At 35.0% G+C, this 22,193-nt stretch overlaps 1 protein-coding gene across 4 annotated transcripts in view; it reads right to left on the bottom strand.

Moving 5' to 3' along the window:
- slc26a5 (solute carrier family 26 member 5) overlaps positions 1-22,193 on the bottom strand; it is a 153,497-nt gene that overhangs the window by 57,550 nt on the left and 73,754 nt on the right. For 3 of the 4 annotated variants that reach the window (XM_039761007.1, XM_039761010.1, XM_039761009.1), the window contains 3 exons: positions 13,986-14,232; positions 10,026-10,165; positions 4,976-5,086 (listed from right to left, as the gene is read on the bottom strand). In XM_039761007.1, coding sequence (XP_039616941.1) covers positions 4,976-5,086; positions 10,026-10,165; positions 13,986-14,137 — 403 coding nt within the window. In that variant the 5' untranslated portion in view covers positions 14,138-14,232. Of the gene's footprint in view, positions 1-4,975; positions 5,087-10,025; positions 10,166-13,985; positions 14,233-22,023; positions 22,177-22,193 lie in introns of those variants that run through there. The other variant, XM_039761008.1, reaches the window with a different exon arrangement.

The raw sequence follows: 22,193 nt of genomic DNA, 5'->3' as shown, positions 1-22,193 counted from the left end.
TCCAAGCACATTAATAGAGAGGGAAGGAAGGACAAGATGTCGTAGAAAAAAGTGTACAAGCAATAGGGATAACCACACCCTGGAAAGGATTGTGAAACAAAACCCATTCAAAACTGTGGGGGAGATTCACAAAGAGTGGACTGCAGCTGGAGTCAGTGCTTAAAGAACCACCACGAACAGACGTATGCAAGACATGGTTTGCAGCTGTCGCATTCCTTGTGTCAAGCCACTCTTGAACAAGAGACAGGTCAGAAGCGTCTCGCCTGGGCTAAAGACAAAACTGCTGCTGAGTGGTCCAAAGTTATGTTCTCTGATGAAAGTAAATTTTGCATTTCCTTTGGAAATCAAGGTCCCAGAGTCTGGAGGAAGAGAGGAGAGGCACAGAATCCACGTTGCTTGAGGTCCAGTGTAAAGTTTCCACAGTCAGTGATGGTTTGGGGTGCCATGTCATCTGCTGGTGTTGGTCCATTGTGTTTCTGAGGTCCAATGTCAATGCAGCCATCTACCAGGAAGTTTTAGAGCACTTCATGCTTCCTGCTGCTGACGAACTTTATGGAGATGCAGATTTCATTTTCCAACAGGACCTGGCACCTGCACAAAGTGCCAAAACTACCAGTACCTGGTTTAAGGACCATGGTATCCCTGTTCTTGATTGGCCAGCAAACTCACCTGACCTTAACCCCATAGAAAATCTATGGGGTATTGTGAAGAGGAAGATGCAATACGCCAGACCCAACAATTCAGAAGAGCTGAAGGCCACTATCAGAGCAACATGGGCTCTCATAACACCTGAGCAGTGCCACAGACTGATCGACTCCATGCCACGCCGCATTGCTGCAGTAATCCAGGCCAAAGTAGCCCCAACTAAATATTGAGTGCTTTACAGGCTCATACTTTTCATGTTCATACCTTTCAGTTGTCCAACATTTCTAAAAATCCTTTTTGCATTGGTCTTAATTGATATTCTAATTTTCCGAGATACTGAATTTGGGACTTTCATTAGTTGTCAGTTATAATCATCAAAATTAAAAGAAATAAACATTTGAAATACATCAGTCTGTGTGTAATGAATGAATCTAATATACAAGTTTCACTTTTTGAATGGAATTACTGAAATAAATCAACTTTGTCATGATATTCTAATTTTATGACCGGCACCTGTAGAGAGATGGGTACACAAATAGTACAGTCAGTACAGGAAAAATACAAAATGCAATAGTTCAAGAATTCAAATTCATGAGAGAATAAAGAGATTCAGGCACAACTGTAACATTTAAATGGACAAAGATTTGCAAATATGACAAGTGGAAGAAGTTCTAATGTACAGAAATCACAATGTTAGAGAAGAGTTTTGTCAAAGAATGGCAAAACATGAGAAACACTGGAATTGCAAGAAGGCTGTCATCAAAAGGACTCTAATATCTGACAGGTTTACAAAAGGGCAGACCATAATAATAAGTTACAGTTTGTAAGTCAGTTGTCAGGATCAGAACACAAGCCAGCTAAGTAAAGTCAATTGAGAGGTGAGAAGTTCATTGCCTTTCAACCCAATGTAATGTTTAAAAACTTAATACCTTAAGATTAAAGAAAAAGGAACTGCAGTAGTCCAACTCAAGAATTTATGAAGGCATGACGCTATAATCAGAGCACTCTGATATGTTGCATTGTACCGACTTGTGGGATCTAAAGCTAAGCTCAACAAGTTTTTGAGGGTTTGGCTGTAATTATCAGATACCAGTAACGGCAGACTGCACGATAACATGCAGTGAATACACTTGACTTGAGCATTCATAGGTTTTCATACTCTTTCTCTGTAAGTTTAGCATTCATTTGCTCAGAGGTTGATGCGCTTGCTGCTTCCTGAGCAGCTCTTTTCTCCACCGCAGCGGGCTGCTTCTCTTCTTTCTCTTCTACGCATATAAACTGATTAAGTCAGTTTTTGTGTTGCAATTACTTAGTACATTTTCCTTAATTTTTCACTTAAGTTGGCACTTAAGACTTCAGTCTGACTCAAGAATGATTTAAGATATGAAGAGGTAGGGGAAGTGACGGCAAAGGTGGTAGGGATAAGAATGGTGCCCGTACATATGCGCCGCACAGCTGCTCTGCTGCCCGCTGCCAAGAGTTGATTCTACGGTAAAATACTTTTAATATAAAGCTGTAGTGCAGAGATTCAGCACAGGATATGTGCACCAAATTTCAGGTTATTTGATTTTTGACAGTGACCTTCCTGGGTGGAACTTTGACCTTGGAGGTCAATCATCACCTCAAAAGCGCATAGTAGACGTCACGTAGTATACGTGTACCAAATTTCAGGTCAATAGGTCAAACGGTTTGAGAGTGACAGATGATTTAAAATCCTGGACAGACAAACGAACAGCCACGGTAGAGTATTATATAAGAAGATTCACACACAAATGCCATTAACAGAAGCAGTAAGTTGTAAGATGTAAGTAAGATGCCCACATGCATCAAGGAGTGATTTACATACAGAACTGGGCCTCATCAGCATAGCAATGGAACAGGAGGCCATGCTGGCAAATTAAGTAATCCAGGGTTTGCCAACATATACATACTAAAAAGATTCAACTTAAGTACAGACCCTTAATGAAAGCCAAAGAAAACAGCTTCACAGAACTTTATTTTCAACCAAATAGTAGCTTGAAAGAAATACAAACTACAGAAATGTTGAAATCAGTTCAAACAGGACTAGCATTAAAACAATACATCCTTTTGTCACATAATGAAATACTAGTCAATGGAGTTGAAGGTTTCTTTTTTTTTTGCAGTCTAGCAGCATAAAATGAATGGATGTACACTTTAACATAACCGAATAAACTCTTTTGTTTCTTTGATTTTTGCTATAGTACTGCATACAAAAAAACATCCTTCAGCAAACAATTCTCAAGAGACTTAATACACAGCTAAATTTTAAATTGTGCAATGAAAAATGAAATGAAATGGACAGATAATGCACCTTGGCCATTTGCAAGACAAATACCTGAATAAAAACCTGACCAACAAAAAACTCTTTTACAAAGTAGGAACATTTAATTTTTGTGTACAGCCCAACTTCTTAAGTTTATATTATGTGACATCCTTTACAACACAATAAACAATTGCAGGTGGCACGCTTCAAGATATCATATCGACTGCTGGTAATATGTTTAATATCTCAAATCTGCCACACTTGCACAAAACCACCTTCAGCCTAATCATGGTGCTTAATGTACTGCTTTCACTGCTGTGGGTACACCTACATTTTCAAAAGTGTAGTATTTCATGTTATCAGCTGTTACCTTTGTAATTTGTTCATCAAATGAAGTTTAGAATGATTAAATATATGCTTCAGCACAAACTGTTTTGGCTGAACAGGCCATGAACATCTTTTATTTATAGATGAAGGTCAAGCAAATGACACCTTTTATTGGCTAACTAAAAAGATTACAATATGCAAGTTTTAGAGGCAACTCATGCCCTTTCTTCAGGCATCTTGCTTGCATATTGTAATCTTTTTAGTTAGCCAATAAAAGGTGTCGTTTTGTTTGGCTTTTCTCTACATTCATAATGGCTAACACGGTACAACAGCCTAGTACTATAGATGAAGGTCAAAAATTCAAGAGAAAGCTAGAGATACTTTTGGGAGTTTGTCCACTTAACTGGAAGATCAGTTAAATTATATAAAAGGGGAAAAGTTCATACCATTTTTATATTTACTTATCAAAATTAAAGGTAAACTCATTTTTTACCATTCCCTGTTCCAAAGTTTGCAGTAAAAGGAGTATAAAATCCATCCATCCATCCATCCATTTTCTAACCCGCTGAACCCGAATACAGGGTCACGGGGGTCTGCCGGAGCCAATCCCAGCCAACAAAGGGCACAAGGCAGGAACCAATCCTGGGCAGGGTGCCAACCCACCGCAGGACACACACAAACACACCCACACACCAAGCACACACTAGGGCCAATTTAGAATTGCCAATCCACCTAACCTGCATGTCTTTGGATTGTGGGAGGAAACCGGAGCGCCTGGAGGAAACCCACGCAGACATGGGGAGAACATGCAAACTCCACGCAGGGAGGACCCGGGAAGCGAACCCAGGTCTCCTAACTGCGAGGCAGCAGCGCTACCACTGCGCCACCGGAGTATAAAATGTTATATAAAATTTTACTGCTCAATACAAGTAGTACTTTCATTTCCTTTATCAAGTTTCAGTGCACTTCTGCTACAGTAACTTTGCATTGAACACATATATAAAATATAATGGCTTTGTTTTCAAAGCACTTATAGATTGTTTTCAGTTTACACATCAGGCAGGGGCGTGTTTGAGTTCTCTAAAATTAACAAAATGGTTATAAATCTTCCAGAGAAAGAGGCAGATGGGGAATTACATTGCAAGCAGAAACATTTAAGTTATTTCAATTGAAAGAAACAAGTTGATTACAGCAACATGAACCATTAATGTATATAGACTGTACTGTATTATCTGTAAACTGCACTGTAATAAAATGTTATGAGGAGGGAGTCAAGCTAAAGTTAGAAAATGGGATTTATCAGAAAATGGAACGAACCTTAACAACATTGTTATTGTCATTTCTCAATGTAGTCTCCACCCTTCTCAATGCACTTGCGCAACCTGCCTGGAAGTGCCTGGATTCCAGCAGAATAAAAGGTTTTGTCTTGTCCTCACAACCACTTGTGCACAGCTGAACTACATTTACTAATCTTTAAGATGAAACTGTACAATAAATGTGCAAGGTTAAAGACTGCTAGACTTAAATATAGTTTTCCTTTAACCTCTTACTTTTTCTGCAGATTCAGGATAATTTTCTCACTGTAGCAAAGCAATATTGACACCACTTTCATACACCCAAAAAAACATTTAATTCTCAAAGTCTCCCTAGGAAAACCATTTTTAAAATTTTCTCCTGTAACTACATTGCATATTATGTAAAATTAAATATGATAAATACCAATAGAAATGTGTCTTGAAGTTCCAAAGAAAGTGTAGAGAAAGACTGGATAAAATGATGAATAAAGCCCATAAACTGGTGGCACAGCCGCCAGCATTGCATATGCTAGACCTAGAGAAAGGGAGAGAAATTAGTTTTCAAAACATTTCAATTTTAAAACACAACTATACAGTATACTATGCAGTGTGAGTGTAGGAATTTGGTATTTGTTATGAAGAAGATCATTTAAGGAAAGCTTGAAGAAAAGAATAACATATACAGTATATGTAATTAACACTGGAATTACCAGAGCCTACGAAAAAACTCATGGATCCAGCCCACCTTAAATCCGTTCGCACCTCTCCGTCAGCGTCTTTTGTCTAGTAAATGTGCCGATTAAGACAAGCAGCAAGCAGTCTGGTATCCCATCCCCCACCACCGCAGAACGTGCACAATGTTCTCCCAGCTCATGCCTTGATTGATTATCTGGGAGTGAAGTGCTGGAGTTTTAGAGTGGAAATAATAGATTGTTATTTGGAACACATGCATTTAAATTTGTGTTCCGTTTCTACAATAATCTGTGTAAACACATTGTTAAAACAGAAATGTTTTTCATATTTTAGTAGTAAATGACAAAATGTTGGCATAAACTATATAATGTGTGAAGCCTGAAGTCCAAATATAAAAGAAACACTTTCACAAAAGGTTCAAGGACGATACAATAGCTTCCGTGGTGTAGCAGTAACATTTGATGACTTGTAATCAAGAGTCCCCGGTTCGATCACGACTGTCACCTATATTTGCCGTTTTCAGTAGTGAGATGCTCTTATTGTTAATATTATACAGTACACACATACATTTGGTTTGCGTCTAACAGATGCTGTACATTTCACTTGTAAAAGTTACCTTTTTTTTCACTTTTATTCTCTCAGTCATCATCATGATACTTACTACTGCAAGGGATCTGTCTCTGTTAATTTTTATTTGAAACTGGGAGTAACTGTAGATGTGAGTGGTGTTTTGAGGCAATGGAACTGGACATTCTCTGATCTAGAGGAATAAAAGCTGACACACAAACGCTGGTGAATCTGCCTTCTTCGTATCTCACCATCACTTGATTTTTTTGTATTCAGTTTTATTGAGTGTTCCTGTTCGCAGTGGATTAGTATGTACCTTATGGTCTATAATGTAAAAAAAAAAACAAAAAAACAAAAACAGAGACATAGGTATATATGATATTTGGAATTATTCATTTTATGACCTGTATAGTACATTTCGGAAAACATTGTGGCACGGATGCAACATTATTCATATTCATTCATATAACATCTTGCAGTTGTAATCAGTGACTGAGTGTTTCGCGTGTGTTTTTTTTTTCCCCTGATCTTGCCAGTGTCCACGTTGCTGTGTGGTGGTGTTTCTTTTGTACACCAGGACATGCAGAGGAAACAATAGTACAGAGAGGTCAGTTCAGCATTATATACAATCATAAAATTCAAATGTTAACAGTTCACACACATGCAAGGACCGTCCTTCCTACATTTACGACATATGTACCTGTTGCAGTGTACACACTTCTCTCTATGCTGTGGTTTCTATTACACACCTGAAAGAAAGAGACAATATATGTGACATTTTGAAGAAATCATTTTATGACCTGAATGGTACCAATCAGAAAACATCGTTGCATTAATGCAATATTATTTGAAAATGAACAGCGTCAGATCAGGTGTGAATTTATGCTAGCACTGTTACTTTAGAGTCAGATCATGAGGGGCAGGTTTGCATGGGGGGGCATGGGACAGCATGATCGTGATCGAGAGAATAAAACTGAAAAACTAACTTTTACAAGTACAATAAATTTATACCCAACGTCCCATATATTTGTTGCTTTCTTTTTTTCTCTGTACTGCGCTGACATCATGACCAGAAGGCGTGAGCTTATTCAGTGCACGCAAGAACATGCAGGTGGCCAGCTGCTGTGTGCAACAACATGCTGGCGGCGATCAGCGCGCATGTACTATACAAGGCATGCATGGGGGCCAGTGAGAAAAGAGTGTTCATGGCTCACTTTGCAGAGGAACTTCGTCGTCGCATCTTACTAGAAAAGGCAATGGAAAAAGAAAAAGGAGGATGCAAAGTCGACAAGCTTCTGTTCCAAGACAGTTTACTTTCCTGAAGAAAGTGCCCAAGTCAGTGTCAGGTGCCCTTTCAATGTAATAGGAACCACAGCATGGAGAGAAGTGTGTACACTGCAACAGGTACACGTCGTAAATGTAGGAAGGACGATGCTTGCATGTGTGTGAACTGTTAACATTTGAATTTGATGATTGCATATAGCACTGAACTGACCTCTCTGTACTACTGTTTCCTCTGCATGTCCAGGTGTACAAAAGAAACACCACCATACAGCAATGTGGACACTGGCAAGATCGGGAGAAGAGAAAAAAAAACACATGAAACACTCAGTCACTGATTACAACCACAAGATGTTATGTGAATGAATATGAATAATGTTGCATCCGTGCCACAATGTTTTCCGAAATGTACTACACAGGTCATAAAATGAATAATTCCAAATATCATATATACCTATATCTGTTTTTTTTTTTTTGACATCATAGACCATAAGGTGCATACTAATTCAGTGTGAGCAGGAACACTCAATAAAACTGAATACAAAAAAAAAAAAAAATCAAGTGACGGCGAGATACAAAGAAGGCAGATTCACCAGCGTTTGTGTGTCAGCTTTTATTCCTCCAGATCAGAGAATGTCCAGTTCCATTGCCTCAAAACACCACTCACATCTACAGTTACTCCCAGTTTCAAATAAAAACTAACAGCATCAGATCCCTTGGTAATATGTATTGTAATCATAAAAGAGAATAAAAAGTGAGAGAAAAAAAAAAGGTAACTTTTACAAGTTTTATAAATGTAGAGCGTTTGTTACAGATGTAAACCAAATGTATGTGTGTACTGTATAATATTAACAAAAAGAGCAGCTCACTGCTGAAAACGGCAAATATAGTTGGCAGTCAGGATGTAATCAAGAGTCCCCGGTTCTAAGTCATCAAATCTTACTGCTACACCACAGAAGCTATTGTATCGTCCTTGAACCTTTTGTGAAAGTGTTTATTTGATGTTTGGACTTCAGACTTCACACATTATATAGTTTATGCCAACATTTTGTCATTTACTACTAAAATATGAAAAACATTTCTGTTTTAACAATGTGTTTACACAGATTATTGTAGAAATGGAACACACATGAAATGCATGTGTTCCAAATAACGATCTATTTCCACTCGAAAACTCCAGCACTTCACTCCCAGATAATCAATCAAGGCATGAACTGGGAGAACATTGTGCAAGTTCTGCGGCGGTGGGGGAAGGGATACCAGGCTGCTTGCTGCTTGTCTTAATCGGCACATTTACAGGACAAAAGACGCTGACGGAGAGGTGCAAATGGATTTAAGGTGGGCCAAATCTAGGAGTTTTTTCGTAGCTCTGGTAATTCTAGTGTTAAGGATGTAGTATCAAAGGTCTGTACGAGGAGGATTAAAAAGGTGGACAATTAGAGAATAAGCTTTGAATATGAAAAGTATAAAACCAGACAGGAGGAGAGAAAGGTGTCTCAAAAACAATGACAGAATCTGAGAAGCAGGCTTTACAGGAACATGCTCGAGAAAGGGAGCGCCACTGAAGACACATGTGAATACATAGGAAAAGCACAAGGTAGCATGGCATACAGTATATTATTATACACACACACACACACACACACATATATACATACACACACACACACCTGCAGTATATGTATGTAGTCATTGCTGTGCAGCAAAATCTACTTCATTTTTGAGTCATCATTTTCAAAACCTCACATCCTTACAAATAACCACACACACCCAGCCATCACTCCTAAAGTGCTGAAGTTGTTTTCAAGTATGCCTAAAACATGTCAATCTGTTGCAAATTCCAAGTCTAATTTTGACCTCATCTGAACACTTTCCCTATTTATACAGTATATGTGGAGGAAATAAGGTAAGAACATTTAATTAAAGCCAATCACAGGGCAAAGTTATGTACAAACCCTTACTCAGAATTGATTAGCAAATCAATTAATGAATCAGCTTCACAGAAATCTTAATGCACTTGTTTGTAGATCCAGACAAAGCAAACATTTTAGGCAAACCCAAACTTAGCAAAAACGTCCATAGAAAATAAAGTAGCTTGCATATAGACTTATATTTACTGCCTTTGGTCTATTGGAAAATATTTAACGTTCAAAACAAGGTTTGGCATTTTTTGCCCAAAAAGACTATTCAGCTAGTCTGTATCACAAATGGCCTCTATAATTGCACAAACATTAAATGCAAAAACTGAGCTTTCATCACAATATTACTTGAGAAAAATGAAAGGAATAATACAATCTGGTGAGAAAACATGCAACTAACATTTTCTAATGCATGAACTTGTACAATTTTTTTTTTTTTTTTTATATAAAGTCCAACATTTTACATAGTTCTCTAGGCATTACATGGCATTAAGAGACACATAGGTCAATCAAGTATACACAGCATAATAAACCTGAACTTAATATTTTTAAAATAACAAGATTATTTCAAAATCTTAGAGTTCACAAATCTATTCTCTAATGTAAAATCTAGCCTTTTTACTCAAAATATAAGATTTTACATGTAGACACTAGCTTTTATTACTTTTGTGAAAATGGTTTATTTAAAATAATCTTTCCAAAATAGGTCCGTCTATTACATTCATCCCCTGACAGCTCCTTGCTAGTACAACTTGAGACATTGCTAGGGACTTCAAAAGTGCATCTGCCTGAAGATCATATCAACCCTTTAGAAATAAATTTTTACTCTGCAAAACTCAGGACAGCCATTGCAAATGTAAAATTTTATGAAGGCTGCTATACTGAGAAAATCAGATTCTTGAAACTTAACCAAAAGTATTAAACCTATTACATAATCAGAAAAGAGGCAAATGAGAAAATAAAAGAATGTGTTCTTCTGTAAAAAAGACTTAATTCAAAGAAAGTTTTACTAACCTTGAGGGAGCTGCATTACTCCGGTGCTTATTCCAGAAATTACATCTCCCAATAAATATTTTTTTATTGGATAAGAAGGCAGCCATGTCAGAATGGGAATGAAACTAAAAACAATTGATTTCAATTTTTTGGAAGAACAGCTAAAATAAAAAGAAAGAAAATATTAAAGAGACAATTGATCGTCATCCTTCCATTTTATAGTATGAGGTATAAGCATTTTAGATTGGGGTGTAAAGCAAAGGGTAGTAAGGGTAATGAGTGTTCCAGGAAAAACAGGCAGTGAGGCCAATACTAGAAAGAGAGAGATAAGTGTGCAATACAAGGAAACTAGTAATATTCCCCCAGGATAATAGACAATGCCTTACTCTTCATTGATAGGGAGAAAGAAGGGGTTAAACACAAAGGTAACCTTCGGACCAGGTTCACAAAAAAGGGCCATATTAAAGGTGAAGATTGCCAGTTGACTAGTTGCTTGATGGCAGTGAACAGTTCCTAAACCGAAAGACAGTGACTGTGTTTCCCAATTCATAGAGGAAATCCAAAAGCTTTCAAAATTACTGTGCCAGTTAGGGTAACAAAAAGGTCATGGATGCATTCCAGCTTCCTACAACAGAGATATTAAGGGCTGTTCCAGGCCTTTATATAACCAGTGTCCCCAGAAAAGAGTTTAAAGTCACCTCACTACTAAATGTCCACAGTTGTCTTAAATGTCACTGCTCTACAGTTGAAAAATATGGAAGTAAAAACTCACTGAGAGTGTAACACACAAGTGGCAACAAAAAGGATTGCTTTTGCAGCAGGCAAGTCACTATGGTTGACTGGGGATCAACACCCGAGTAGGTAGGCTCACAGAAGATGAAAGGATGTCATTTTACTTTACTTACTTCTATATTCTCTCTGTATTAATCCTGCCTGTATGCTTTACATAATAAAAGTTTATTTTTAAATGTCTCTAATTCCTGCAATTACTTTGTCTGCAATTGTTACACATGAAAGGTGTTAATCCTTCAAAATGTAGTGGAAAAAAATGTAAATATGAAGTGTTATTGAAACAATGAAGATGAAACAGGTTCATGAGCAGAATACACAAATGGCTTTTAAAAAGATTTCTACAAATTTGAAGTAGTTGTTCAATTTATGAAATGCCAGTTAGACAGGTGCTGTTAAACAGAATAAATGCTTTTAAAAACTATAAATGGCAAAAAAATTTCCCACAACCACTTGATGCAAATTTTGTTCTGAACAAACAAGTTTAGGAGGAAGTCAAATTATGCATTTATACACAGATGATGGCCATTTTATGCAAACTATTTCACTCCTTTTCTGTTTACCTTATATATTTTAGCTGGCTAATGTGGTGCATGATCCTTAATAGTTTATTTTGAAATCTACATTTGCCGTTGTTCATACATCCCTTTGATCCTCTTAGCAATCACACAGTGACAGGGACACGCCCTGGTTGAGAAGCCAGTCCATCCAAACACACTAAAAGGGAAATTTAAGCTGTGAACTTACTACACTAGTGGCTTTGGACTATTAAAAGAAGCCACTTTTCTGATAATTAAGAAAACCATACAATGCATGGTGCATTGCAGTTCTTACATTTATTATATTTACAATTGAGAGAAACAACCAGCATTTTGGCAAGGTTATAAATAAAGGTTAAATCTTAAACTTCCGTAATTAAAAAACTAACAGTGATTCCCTTCTCAGATAAAAATAGAAAAATTAACCTAAGGTTTGAGTTACAATATAAACTTAAAGCTTTGAAGGAAGTTCTTTAAGTTGATTATATTTTCCGTTTTATGTGTTGATGACGGAATTAAAATAGATTTATTTTATCACAAATAAAGATCTTTACACTTTGTTTTAAAATTCAGAACCTGGTTTAGCAACAATTACCATAGCAAACTTCTTTCAAAGATTTATTGATTATTTGTTTAGGTTAATTATAAAGCACATATTTTAATAAAAATATTAAGGAAACATACCATAGCCATCTTTTTTTTTATAACCATCAAACCAGCCTGTCACAGTCTTTAAGCAAACAGTTGCAATATGTTGTTACCAACCTCTGTTTCATCAATCAAAAAGTGGAACAAAGTTTAAATTTCAATGGAGCATACGTGCTAAACAATTTTGTTCCTGCTCTTCAGTTCTCAGCTCTACTGTTTATTCACCTGTGAAGCAAAGGATGACGCACTGGGATGGGTGAACACACATTTCAAAAATTTAAAAAACAGAAAGGTTTATTAGAGGTCCTCATGACAGAGGTAAACAACTATAAATGCGTTTTTTTTTTTTTTTCAGTAGATGCTGATTAAATAAAAAAAAAAATCAAAGCAACTGCAGTATTTATTGGTTATTGGGTAGGAAACAATTTGCCAAATAAAATTAAAACATTTACAGTATTCCAAAGGGAACTTATGACAGATGCCATACTGTGATATTGCCTAAATTACTGCCATCAAATATATAGACACTTTAGGGAATAACAAAGTTTGCACACAAGACGTCACATTATAGATTGGCTTATGCATCCATATTTCTACACATATAAAATAAATAAAAAAAATAATTTATAGACTGTACAAGGGTTCAGCATGACCAGAAGCAGCTGGTCAGTTCAACATCCAAGAGGTATAGATTTCTAATAATGGGGCTGCACGTAGACATCAATGAAAATACTAAGCAGATCTAAAAATAAAGCTTAATTTGTAATACCTATTGCATTATTTAAATAAAAAAAATATTAAGCTGCTAACAATTAATATGTTTAAACACAATCTGTAAATTACAGTATTTTATTGACTGGTTTGACCAAGTAAGAGTGAAAGTGTTCAGTGATGAACTCATGACCTGTCTAGGGTTCATTACCCCCCTTTCACCCAGCTGGGATATCCTTCAGTTCCCGATTATCCCAAAAAAACAGAATAAATTACTTTGGCAAGTAAATGGTTAAGAATATAATGAAAAACACCATTTTTGACAATAGCTGATAGCTCGCTCAAGTAAACACAATGGAATTTTGTTGTTAAGAAATAAATACAAAAAAAAGTTGCTCTGACTGGTCAACTTCTGCCTAATACCAAGTATTTTGCATCCTTCATACATAGAAATGTTCTATCTGCATTTGTTATTTGGTACACTGTATTAACCCCCATGGGGAAATTGACTTTTTGCATGAACTTTAGAGGCCAGAGCACAGAGTCAGCCATTGTGCAGTACCCCTGAACAATTTTCAAGTTAAGTGCCTTGCTCAACGGCCCAGCAGAGTAGGATCCGTTCTGGTTCATATTCACTTTTACAGTATATTTTATCTCTTTTACTTAAAATGCCATTTTCCACTCCAAGTTTCAGACCTCCCAACCAAATAAAACTGGAATGTATAAGTTACTAAAACATAAATAGGCTAAACACTTAAGTTTTTAAGGCTTCAGTTAGGTCCCTCACAGGGCCACAAAGTTTAGAGAATATCCTCATTTATCCTGCCAGTATGCTCTGATATTCCATAAGAACAACAGTATGTAACAAACATTTCTAATTAACTGATTTAGTTTTCAGATATTCTGGTTTATATATATATATATATATATTTTAAATAACATACATAGTATTTCATTGGACAACATAACAAAAATGTACTTAATAAATTATATTATCATTTCAAATACTTCATCAGCAAGACTACTATTGCTTTTGAAGAACACCTAAGAATAAAAGCAAAATAATCTGTAACCAGCTTGAGAAATTCACAGCACAGTAAGGCACAGTATAACAGAAACATTTTTACAATTACACACAAATTGGAAATACCATTTGAGAAGTATTTTTTATGCAAGAAACTTAACATTTACTTCACAAGTAGAGAAAAATATAAATCTTTAAATATGTAACTCTGTTTACAACTAGGAAGGGCTATGAAAAAAATAAGCAGAAAACATTATTTTATGGACCTACCAAAGGTGTTTAAGTAAAACTTGTCTTAGTGATTTTGGTTTCTTCGACTTTTTTTGAAGCAGATGGGTTTCAATGTAATCTTCATTGTATACAGGCCGTTCCACATGATACATTAATGTTCTAGAAACATTCTCCATTTCTGTGTGTTCCATATTAAAAATATTCTGTACATTTCATAAATGTACTCAGGACGGTGGGGAGAAAAAAAAAAAAAAAAAGCACCTTTTTCAGATTTCAGCCATAGACTCTATATGGAAAAAAAACAGACAAATTATTAAAATACATTACTAAATTCCTGGTAATAAGTATTAAAACATAATGCATATAAATAAACTGGTATCCAAATATACATTATTGTTAAATACTAAATTGAGGACACTTTAGCAACAAATTCCTTCTTCTGACTATTATGCAATTCCTTAGGCATGTTGCAGTCCATAATCTGTGAAATCATAATGACTCGACATATTTTCTTTCAGCCAAAGGGTGTAACTTTTTATCCATTCCTTGCTCAGGGGAACTACAATGGATATAGGTTTTCATTATAACCAATTTCAAAAAAATCCCAGCACAAAATTCATACAACATATTACACAGGATGCGTTTATCTGGCACACATGGAAACAGTCAGGTGTCATATGGAAGAAAAAGAAAAAAAAACAAAAATCCTGACCTTACATCAGAGTATGAGAAGTGTCACGTACCTATTAGAGCACAGCAAATTTCTATACAAATTCTTTATACATAAGTCATAACAACAAGTAGGACAAAGGACATTTTATGCAGAAAAAATATAAACTACTGCTACACCAAGAGAAAGGCTTTAAGTAGAATTGAGAGTGTGCTAGGAAAATATATATTGATTGGCAGTGGGAGTTACTAAGGAAAGAAACATGGCAACTTTTTAAACTAAATCATGGCAACTTTTTAAACTAAATGGTTAAACACAACGTAAACCTTGCATTGCATTCTCCCGTACTCGGTTATCCTTTTAGTTATCCCATGTTTAATAATTCTGGCATGCTTTGCCACCTTTTTCAAGTGTTTCTCTTCTACCAACTTCTATAGTACAAAGTGGCTAATACCATTTTTCTACTAACACCAAGAGCCCAAACCCAGGCATGCTGTCAGGCTCAAGGTGTGGTTTAAGCATGAGTGCTATAGGAGATGTTCTACATACAATAATTGTTTTACAAAATGTTGTTTAATGATTCAGAAAATGTAATTTTTTTCCACATTCTTTAATATTTGCCTATATATTCTGAGCATTGAAGCTTCTGAGATAATTAAACAGTTCCATTAGGCTCAAGCTTCAATAAATATTTGACCTTATTGTGAACATGTTAAACACAGTATTTAACATTATTTATTATTTGTTATATTTATTAATTTACACTTTACAGAAACAACCAAGTTATATATGTAGTAAAGAGACTAAGAAAAAATAATGCTTGAAGTATACATTTGCCAATTACAGGAGACCACAGGCTGACATAAGGAAGTGACAATAATGTCAATATTGTATCATTGACAGTGTTCTTTGGTCAGCACAGGTTCTTGTCACTTAGCAAGAATCAAGCAAGCAATTAAATTTTGCTTGCAAATTTAGGACCTCTAGGAAAAAAGGCTAGGGTAAATAAATTACGAATCTGGTTTAAATTACAGTGGAAGTGACTTTAATGATCTGGAAACCAGCTCTAGAAGATGAACCTTCTTCTAAGAAATCAAAGGCTGTAAAGTGTTTTTTAAGGACATTTCTAACAAATGGCATACTTTGAAGAATACTTGAACAGAAAGGAGACAAATGAAATTAAAGAATCATATTATATTCAGAAAACAACAGTTTCTCAGAATAATAGATAACCAGATAAACAAGAATGTGGTAGGTACCATAGGACATTTTTCTGAGAAGAGTATGCCAAAATTCTGAAGAAATATCTTTGTTGCGATGATAGGGGTAAAATTATATATTGGAGAACATTAGGGAAAAGCTGATTATAGGTTTATAATTAAAGGCATGATCTTTTCACTTGAAGTCAATTTGCAGTCACATGGGATTAATAAGGTAGCCAAAATTGTTTTTTTTTCTAATACTTAAAAGGAGTAAACATTAGAGACAGATTAGATAAGCAGTCACACCACATGCACTTGTGAACAGGTCATCCCCCTTAAGCTAAGCATGCTCAGGCCCAGCCAGTACTTGGATAGGAGACCAACCAGGAAAAGTTTGGTTGCTGCTGGAAGTGGTGTTGGGTAGGCTAGCAGGGGGGCATTTACACTTGAGATCTGAATGTAGGGACACTTTGCTACAAAAAAGGTGAGGTCCTTCAGATGACACAGAAAATCAAGGTCCTAACTGTCTGTGTTTATTAAAGATCCCTGGGCATCCTTTGCAAAGAGTAGGGTGCATCCCAATGTCAGATAAATTTCCAACCATGGCCTGGTCATTCTGACCCCACTAATGATCTCCTGTCTCTAACTGGATAACTACCTATCACCCCTTCACCACCTAACAGCTAATGTGTTGTGAGAACACCATTGCAAATTGAAGGCTATTGCATCATCCAGGTGGATGCTGCACATTAGTGATGGATGAAGTAGCTCCCCTCTCTTATGTAAAGCTCTTTTAGTGGTGAGAAAAGCTCTACATAAATGTGAAGAATTATTATTTATTTTCAGGCCAAAACTTAAATTTAGCATTTAAAAATATATATTCTATTCTGTCTTAAAAGACTAAAATACTAATTATTTTCAAAAACTATACACGATCTATACTTAAGTAAATCATACTAGTTTTAAGATGGTTGTGGTAGTTATCCATTTTCTTGACAGCACTTTGCACATGTGACCTTATCCCATGCATAACCAAACACCGTTTTAAATACTAGGAGATATACAAAGTAGTGCTGATCATTTTTTTTTTATTTGGCTTCTTAACAAAAACTTGTAACGTTTTGACTCAAGGATCCTAGAAATGTTTTGGTTGCCTCTGGCTGAAAGACACAACATGTTGAAAGATCAGACAAAAAAAAAAAAAGAACTGCTGCCAATACTGTTAAAAAGATAAATTAAAAAATTTAAAAAATATTTTTAAACGTGCAATATATTATTTTAACATGTGATAAGACAACACAAAATTAAAACTAGGAAGACAACACAAGAATTTTTTATGTCAACACTGTGCCTTGTAAACAGAAAACTTCACATAGGAGTCACACACAAAAAATACAAACTGGTGCCAATTAATTCTCATGCATTCTCTAAATCATTTTATCCACTATAACAAAAACAAGTGAAGTTAGTAATTAAAAAGTGTGCTGGTAGCATCGATGTTTAGACTTGAGTTTTATTATATGCATGATGACATGAGCTGCAACCATTTAGTGATTTTTGATTTACCTGGGATCTAATAGCAGTGGAAGTTGTATTGTATGACTTTGAGCACGTTACCGCTCTACCAGTAGTCCAATTGCAAAAGTATGACAACATCTAAACTTAAAATGTATAAGGAGGATACAATTTTAATTGGATAAAACTTTTATGAAATGTCAGGAACCATAAATGAAGGGTATTTAGATTCACAAGGTGTATCAGCTTTCTAATTTAAATGTGCTTTTAAAAACAAAAAAATATATGTTCTAACCTTCATATGACAGAGCTGATGAGATAAAATTTAAACACTGATCAACATATTAGAATACCTGCTTACTACTACTAATATTGATTCATTTTCCAGCTCTGTTATTTCAATAAAGACACAAGAGGACTACAACCTGTATTAAACATAAGGTAGGAACCAAATCTGGATGGTGTGCCAGGTCATTGCAGCAAACACATCAACTAATTCAAAGATGCCAATCTCTCTAACCATGAGGAGAAACTGAACCATCCACAGATAAAATTCAGAAAGACACAGAAACAATAAGTATACTCAAAACAGTCAATGCCTGGGCTAGGGCAGGATTTAAGACCTCATGGGGCCCCAGGGTGTCAAAGCTCAAAAGACCCATACACACCACACCTCACTAGCTCCATCATGTTTCTTCCAGCGGACACACACACCCGAAAATTCTGAACATCACATCAAAAATAGGTACAGGTACAGGGATTGAAGTAGTAAAACGTCCAAAACTTTATATCAGGACAGCCTCACCCTCCCTTTTTTGTTCATTTGTGTATTGCAATGAATGTAACAAATTAATTGATAGCATGTCTGCAGGAAATCAACTTTCTTCTGATATCACAGATAACCAACACCAATTCAACGCTTTTAAAAGGAATATGGCACTTTGTGGCAAAACGATGATATGTAATGGACTATTCTGAGGCCAAATATAACATAAGACTGGAAGGAGGATGCTTTGTTCGGGTTTGGCCACTTTGCAAGCAAGGGCACAGGGTGTGAACCCAGTCACCTTGATAGTACTGGTAGATCCAGCCATGCCCTGGGCTTAGAAATGAATCCAGAATTCTGTGACGTAGTACTTAAGTCTATAACCCCATTGCAACTACCAGTACAATGTCTTTTCAAAACAGTAAGTTCAAGTAAATTAACAAAAAAGCTCAAGCAATAAGCAAATCCGGAGTACCCAATACTGACCAGATCAGGGATACATTGTTCTAAAGCCGGAAATTGTCCATTTCAGCAGCAGTAACCTCTCCCCTGAAAAGCAAAGCTGAGCAGAGCTTTTGTTTACTGTTTTTATGGAGACTGGACTGTCTCCAGCAAGTTGCAAACAACAAATGAAAAGGCAGGCATGGAAAAGGAGTGTGCACTGAGGTTTTCAGAAATTTAGTTCCATTCTGAGGTGATCACAAAATAAACGTGACCTCATTGAAATAAACCTACTTGATACCACAGAAATAAAATGTTTTCTGATAACACATTCAATCTGGGAAGCAAGCCAGTCAGTCTCTCTGGAGGAGGGCAGATCACTCATCAAGTAAGAATAGCATCAATAATGAATGACACCTGATTAAATTTTGTCTGGTAATGTTAAGAGTAAATGGAGTATATTTTAAAAGAGGAAAACCAATACAGAGGCTTGCCAAAACTTTCCATCTGTCCATATATTTTGCTTGAGCCAGTTTTAGAAGCATCTTGGACAAAAGCCACGGTAAAACTAGCAATTGACTTTCATCACACCAAAGAGTCTCTATGTCCTGTCACCATAACAGGCTGGACTGGAGAAACTGTATAAGAAAGGGCAGAGCAGATTCTTTTGTCTTTATGAGCTTGCACTTCTTTAATGTGGGTAGTGACATCTTTCACAAACTCTGTGATGACCAATGCGATTTTCTATGCTGTGGTGTGCTGAACCAGTAACAACTCTTTATGAGAGGCCCACACTGAATCAACAAGCTAATTTAAAAGGCATACTCAGTTATAGGACTCACTCTACACCCCCTGGAGGTAGTAACAAAGGAGAGAATTGAAACAAAACTGAGTGCCATTATGAACAATGCTGCACAAACCTCTCTGTGACACACTAACACCGAGTACTTTTAGCCTACAAATTATTCAGCAGAAGGGCAACAATATATGCTACTGGGGCTCCTTTATACCAACAGAAATATGCCTGCATAATCCAGGAAGTGTCGTGGCGGAGGTCACAGCAGCCCAACTTTCTGAAGAAGGCCCACAGAGTCTCAGGAAGGCAGCATACTTTTATTACAATTATTATTATCTCCCAACACATTTGTCCATACTATCCTGCCTCCAATTGGTTCCACTAATATTTCCCAGTGCACTGGGCATAGCATCTGTCCCATACATCACATATCCAACCTCTGACATGCCAACACAGCACTTTCAGCCAAACAATTACTCCGCAGAAGTGTGTCAGGAAATGCCAATGGGGCCCATTCATACTACCAACAAAATGCCTACATAATGTTTTACTGTGACCACCAAGTCACAGATTTTCTTTCTTTTTACCCAGTCTTGTGTGTGTTCTGACCATACACACACTAATAAATAAATAAAAATATATACATATATATACATACACACATATACATATATATATATATATATATATATACACATATATATATATATATATATATATATATATACATACATATATATACATATATATATATATATATATATATATATACATATACATATATATATATATATATATATACATACATACATACATATACACATATATATATATATATATATATATATACACATATACACATATATATATATATATATATATATATATATATACATACATATATATATATATATATATATATATATATATATATATATATATATATATATATATATACACATATATATATATATATATATATATATATATATATATACATATATATATATATATATATATATATACATATATATACACATATATATATATATATATATATATATATATACATATATATATATATATATATATATATATATATATATATATATACACATATATATATATACTATATATATATATATATATACACATATATATATATATATATATATATATATATATATATATATACACATATATATATATATATATATATATATATATATATATATATATATATATATACATATATATATATATATATATATATATATATATATATATATATATATATATATATATATATATATATATATATATATATATATATATATATATATATATATATATATATACATATATACATATATATATATATATATATATATATATATATATATATATATATATACATATATATATATATATATATATATATATATATATATATATATATATATATATATATATATATATATATATATATATATACATATATACATATATATATATATATATATATATATATATATATATACATATACATATATGGATGGAAGTGAAGGTCTGTGATACAGTTTGCACATTTGTAGCTAGTAATCCACAAAGGGAGATTCTTAATCTTAAAATAGTTTTTTTTATTCCTGAGCTTTTGACAACCTACCAGGTGTCATCATCAGAGGAAAATAATTAGACAAATAGGCAAAGGCAATATATAGCAAATGAGGGGGTGAGGTCGCAAGGGGGAGGGTGGATCAATAAGGTGGGGTACGGATGGTGTTGGTCATACAGTCTTTATTATTATTTAGGCATCTGTCTTTTTAAGCCTGCATATGCTGGGTTTATGTCCAAATGTCCGTTAATAGCGTTTTAATTTGAAAGCAATGAGTCAGCCGGCTCTCGGACACTTTTTAAACTTGCACTGTATATCTTTACCTAATAAGTTTCTATTAAAAAAGATCCACCTGGGGACAAATAAAGTTCTAGATATTCACAAGGAAATGCTGATCATACAGGACCAACTACCCAGCACTTTGGTATGTAGTAGAGGAAAACCCTGCGAAAACATCGGGAAGCCTTAGCAAATATCCACAGCCAGTAGCAGTTTTCTATATTCGGCTAAATACGTTAGTAGGTGTCTATATACCGAAAATTAGCTTCCAGTATCTACTAAAAACAGCTGTATATATCTAAAAAAGTCAACTGATTGTTAGGCATATGGACCAATCAATGTTAGCTTTAGCTTGGTGAAGTCGCTGTATCCGATCAAGATGACTTGTTGAACGAGGAAACATTTCGGTAAACGAGACACACAGAGGAAGAAATAAAAGTCTAACAGAGAATTAAGTTATGTATTTTTTCAGTACACGTTTACTCCATTATATTATAATAAACCATTCTATTCCCCATAACCTAGCCAATACGTTTTCCACACTTAGTCCTTAATCTACATACAAAAATAAACAAATTATCAATTAGACATGTATTGGGAACAAGGTAACATGACCAAAGAGACTTACGGTACACACGTTAGGAAAGTCAACGTGATCCGAATACTGAAACCATGTACATTAACGTATATGACAACGGCAATACTTTCGTACTCAGTTTCATGAAGTCTATCAGTGAAGCACTCCAATGATACAGAGAGAACTGTCCTATGAATAACGAAGGTACAGTCTTACCTTTTGGATTGCATCCTTCTGTTTGTATGAATGCCAAAACAATTAAATTTCCCTGCACACTTCCTCACTAGTTACAGTTTAACACTGAAATGCCCTTTAAATATGCCTGTGATAAAATCTTTCAACTGGAAGGCAGTCACGCTAAGAGACCGTTTCGTCATTCACTGGTG

The sequence above is a fragment of the Polypterus senegalus genome, chromosome 8 (assembly GCF_016835505.1).
Source record: "Polypterus senegalus isolate Bchr_013 chromosome 8, ASM1683550v1, whole genome shotgun sequence".
In the NCBI taxonomy this organism is placed as follows: domain Eukaryota; kingdom Metazoa; phylum Chordata; class Cladistia; order Polypteriformes; family Polypteridae; genus Polypterus; species Polypterus senegalus.
Note: the sequence above shows the minus strand (reverse complement) of the source record. Positions and strands in the feature narration are given on the sequence as shown.